The sequence below is a fragment of the Corvus brachyrhynchos genome, unplaced genomic scaffold (genome assembly GCF_000691975.1).
Source record: "Corvus brachyrhynchos isolate BGI_N302 unplaced genomic scaffold, ASM69197v1 scaffold89, whole genome shotgun sequence".
NCBI lineage: Eukaryota > Metazoa > Chordata > Aves > Passeriformes > Corvidae > Corvus > Corvus brachyrhynchos.
In genome coordinates this window covers 4,244,003-4,248,852 of record NW_008246063.1, presented here as the reverse complement: position 1 = coordinate 4,248,852, position 4,850 = coordinate 4,244,003, and the positions used below count along the sequence as shown (strand labels likewise).

At 42.2% G+C, this 4,850-nt stretch overlaps 1 protein-coding gene across 7 annotated transcripts in view; it reads right to left on the bottom strand.

Annotated features, from left to right (window-relative positions):
- The window catches only part of COL22A1 (collagen type XXII alpha 1 chain), a 226,914-nt gene that overhangs the window by 69,474 nt on the left and 152,590 nt on the right, over window positions 1–4,850 (bottom strand). For all 7 annotated transcript variants that reach the window (XR_001866005.1, XR_001866001.1, XR_001866002.1 and 4 more), the window contains exons 25-27: window positions 1,987–2,040; window positions 1,577–1,630; window positions 523–576 (exon numbers count right to left, since the gene is read on the bottom strand). Coding sequence is in view for 3 of the 7 variants with exons in the window: in XM_017746704.1 (XP_017602193.1) it covers window positions 523–576; window positions 1,577–1,630; window positions 1,987–2,040 (162 nt within the window). In the remaining 4 variants the exon portion in view is untranslated. The remainder of the gene's footprint in view (window positions 1–522; window positions 577–1,576; window positions 1,631–1,986; window positions 2,041–4,850) is intronic.

Sequence of the window (4,850 nt, the reverse complement as noted above, 5' to 3'; positions counted from 1 at the left end):
AGAGCGGTTTTATTTAATAAGCATCATCATCCCCAAAACCTAGTTTGGCCTTTGTAGTCAAAACATGGTACATTTCTTTGACCCTTATTTGCAGGGGGATGACAAGTCAAGTGTCTCCTATCTCTAAATTTCCTATCTCCCTTCTCCCAATGCAGAGACAACAGGGGAGACAACTCCCCTTTCCAATCTGTCATTGGGAGAAGCTTTCAAATGGGATATAAGAAGTAGAAAATAATAAAGAACCAACTTTCTGCCACACAGACCTAGAGAAGGCTCAGGGGGATGGCATCTCTTCTTTCCAGCCCTTCAGGGAGGAAAGAAAGGAACACCTTTGTAGTCTGCTACACTTCTTTGTTCTTCTTCATTGTGCCTTGGATACATGCCTTGACTTGCCAGAGTCACTGGATTTCCTGAAAGATTTTTTGCAATGCCCAGCTGTGTTTTTCCTGCTTCCCTTGCTTGCTCACCCCAATGATCTGCCCAGGTAGGCAGCTTAGTCCTAGTGTCTGTGGTGTCACTTGCCTTTAGACCTGGAAGCCCAGGAAGCCCATTGAGTCCATCTTTGCCAGGCAGCCCCTAAACAAGAGGAAATCATAAACTGTTAAGTGCCGGTTCTTTAAATTGTTATCATCAAATTCAACATAAGTGTGTTCATTTCAACCCTCTAGCCACCCACCTAATTTTAAGAAAAGAAGAACCCCCTCATGCATTTTTTTTTATTTTTTTTCCCTACTGTGTCTCAAAATGCACAAAAATTCTCACATTGTACGTATTTGCTCTGCCTTTTTTTCCAGTATCCCAGTTTTAGTGAATGACCACTGGATGTCAGCATTATTACAGAGAAACTCCAGTGTAGAGTTTTTCTACACTGTGGATCTTTAAATATTTTTTAATGTATCTTACTTACATTTTAACTTATTCTATGTAAGTCCCTATTATCAGTAGCTATAAAAATTTTCTTTTACATCAATTTCTCCTTTTAAATATTGGTAATTTGTTATACAGTACATAGACTCCTAAAATTAAATTATATAGCACATAGTGACATAGTGGTTCAGCAAGATAAGAATTAAAATTACTTCCTGTAATGCATTTTAAATGGTGAGAAAAAGTTTTCTTCCCTTTTCCAAGTGTCAGTCAATCCCCAAAACCTGCAGGCTGTAGGTGGCATTTCTCTACTAAGTATTTAATAATTCAACTTTTATGACTTAAGACCCAACAGAAATCGCTATGCTCTGCTAAATCTGAGATTTTAATCATGAGTTATTTGGCCTGATTCAGGAAATTCCAGGTTTGGAAAAACAATATTGTGTAAAATGCAAAAGGAATTTTGAAAGGTATCATATAAAGAAAATAATATGATCCAATTCCTTAAGAATAGTGGGACTGCAGCTGGTAAAATTCTTACTCACAAAAGGTATCAGAGATTAATTTCTGGAATAAAAGTGACAGTATTGGAGCCCATGTTAAAACCTGGTGTGCAGACAAGATGTGGGAAACAAAGCAGACTTGAGAATTAAACTATCTGAAACAATGGAGAGCTCGGAGATGAGGGAAGCAGCTCCTCAACACTTACAGCTGGTCCAGGTGGTCCGGTTTTACCGGAAACTCCAATCTCTCCTGGAAGTCCCTGAGAAATGAAACCAGAAGAAAAAATAAATCAGTATTTCTGTTCTTTGCAGGAATCTCACTGGGGATTGCTGCTTTCAACTGAAGTGCAGTTTTCCCTTCAACTGCAGTCAGGTCAGTGCCATGGGGAGCCCTGGAGACATTGACTTATTCCCAGGAAGCACCAACATGGTTCCAAGGCTCAGCAGGGAGAAGCAGTGCTCTAGGACCAGCTGTGGCTTTGCAGTGAGAAAATGTAAGAGAAAACACACATTGCCAGAGGCCCTAACTCTGTTCCCTCTGAAAGCCATGACCTAAAATTTTCCCCACCTGTTTTTTCTTCTCAATATAAAACAAAAAACCCCAGAGCTTTCTTACCGGTGGTCCAGGTGGTCCCAGGGGTCCAGCAATGCCAGGGGGCCCTGGAGGACCCTGCAAGAGAGGAAGCAAAGCCAGTTTATTAAATTCTCTGGTAGCAGCTGAAAGCCTCAGGTCCTTCCCTGTGTAATAGGAGCCCTGTAGGAAATGGACAAAAGCACTGAGCTTTATTTTCTTAACTTCTACCCAAAAAGTGCAAGATGCCAAGACAAGGGGCCACGAACACAGGCAGAAGAGGATCTTCTGCTTAAGCCACTGCTGCCATTGCTGAGGGGAGCTCCATCCTGCACTCCATTACAAGAGAAGGAGCAGTTGAAGGCCATCAGTGGTAACCTGAAGTTTGACCAGTAGGATTCCTTGGAGCATCCAGTTGAAGTTAACTTTGATTCATGTTGTTTCAAAGTGAATAATTTACCTCTGCAAAAAGATTGCTGAAAGCAACTAATTAATGGAACAGGCTTGTGCTTTGAGCTTGCTTTTTTTGGGAGGGTGGAGGTAAAAAAGTGAATCCAAGAGTATGGAGAAACGCTGCAGTGACTCAGGTGTTTTAAAACAAAATGTGCCACCCTTTTGTTGCTCAACATCAACCTGCTAGGTAGTAAAAGATCCTCATGAATTCATAGTTTGATGAACACATTCAGTTGGAAATATCTTAACATTCTTACTCATCTCTCTGCAACAGCTGTTTCTCTTAGGGAAAATATTCTCTTAATAGTCACCCGATTTACAGAGGGATTTATTTTTATGCATCGAGCAAATTGTTAAATTTGGCTTCCTATGAGAAATTTGTTTCCAGCCTTGACAAATCTTAGTATGTTGCTTGAAATACAAAGCATGTTTGTTACTGCCAGCTTCCCCTGTAGACAAGACAGGATTTCTCCTAAGCTCAGAATGAAACATGTGTTCATGTATTTTTTGGATCAGGACCTGAGCAAACAGCATGAGAAATGGATATATGACTGAGCTGAAATTTTACCCTGGCTGCCTCTTTCTGTCTTTCTAACATGACAATCTCATTAATTCTCAGTTTTCAGCATAAGAGGAGTTCTGGTGCAATTGTACTTAAAAAAACAAACAAACAAAAAAAACCACCAAAAAACCTCCCCACCCCACCCAAGCCCTCTGTAAAGATTTGAAACTGAGCAACTGATACAAGACAGAAAACGGCCAGACAGCATTTTCCCTGTCACCATTCAATATTAAGGTATTATGAGTCATGGATCAATATTAGCATTTATGTTTAACTGAAAATGTAGGTGATGAGAAGAAAATGGCGTAAAAAAGTGAGGAAAAAGAGGTGTTTGGGGCATGGTTTGGCAAAAAAGGCAGGTAAGTGATCTTATAGAAACTTACTCACAAAATTCAGCCAGGAGCAGCTAAGAGTCTCTCACCAATAGATGGGGCAAAGAGACCAGAAAAGGATCCTGTAGCTGCACTAGCCTCATTGCAACTCAGAACAGACATGGAGTTATCCTGTCAACAACACTCTCACTCGTAGAGTGCCTCAAATGTGAGCATGGCTAAAACATCCCCAGACAGATGTGCCTTTGGATGCATTGATGCTGATGATTTAATTCCTGGGGAATCCTGTGGTTGGGTCCTGCAGTTAAAGATTTTACACCCATCAGGAGACACATGGTCAAGACCATCCTCCACTTAAAAAGGCTTCACTATTCAAGGAAAAGACTCAATAGTCCAAATAAGCCCAGCACAGGAGCAAATACCCCACACAGACAGAACTGTGTGCAGACACAGCTGGATGGAGCGGCCCCAAACACCAAGGACATGGAAATTCTGCTTGGCCCTACTCCACCTCTACAAGGCATTGCTGAGAGGCCCTGCAGAAAGTATGGGCTCCAAGAAGGGGCTTCCATGAAGAGTGGGAGGAGAACTAGGAAGGAAGGCAAAACTTTATTAAAACGACAAACTGATTCAGATTGGACTATGTCTATATTTACCTCTGCAGGCTTTCCTCAACAATTCCAGTGGTTCCTTCCTAATAATTTCATTTTGTTCTCTCTCTGTCATTAAGTGAACTGTCTCCCACCATGAAACACACATCCCTCATGGCCCTAGAACAGGGAACTTCTACCAGGAGGTGAAAAAGCCCAGTCAGGACCCAGCCTCAGCCCATGCAATCCCAGGTATGATGTGAGTTACCACCACACAGTGACAGAGTGGCAGGGGTCAGTCTGATCTGAAACCAGTCTTACTCCAGCATCTGACAGCAACCAGTATAAACCGTAAAATAGGAAGCATTATGTACTCCACATCCCAACTCTTTTTCCCAGTGTCATAGGTTAGCAAGCATAGTCCCAGAAGGGATGTCCTTGCTAAGGGGTGCTTACAGCTTCCTCTGGTACCTGATAGAACCTATCAGCTGGCCAGTTTGAATATGGACAATTCTTTAAGCCACTTAAAGTTGTGACCACCTCTGTGATCCACACTTAAGAATAGACAGACGCCCCCCCCCAAGCTCTCTCAAGCTGAAAACCTGAGGGAAGAGAGAGAGGAGATGCTTAAAGCTGAAATTCTGTTGTGAAGCTATGATATATCAGAGTATCCCGTTGTAATTTCATGAAGATATGGGGGGTGGAGTGTTCAACTCGTAAGCAAAAGCACCTGCACTGAGATAGGCAGATGCTGACGCAGCTGTAATTTCATGAGAAGCTTGGACAGGGAGAGATGAACCAGATGAGGACTTTTGCTCCAAACGGGAAAGGAGAAAACCTCAGTCCCTAGAGATGCTCCCAGGGATAGTCCTAAAGATGAAGATGAGGAAGACCCTTTGCTCCCAGGGAAGGAGAAGGGCCTCTGGTTTTGTTTATGAACGGCTCAACCTTAAAACTGTACCCCACAAAAGT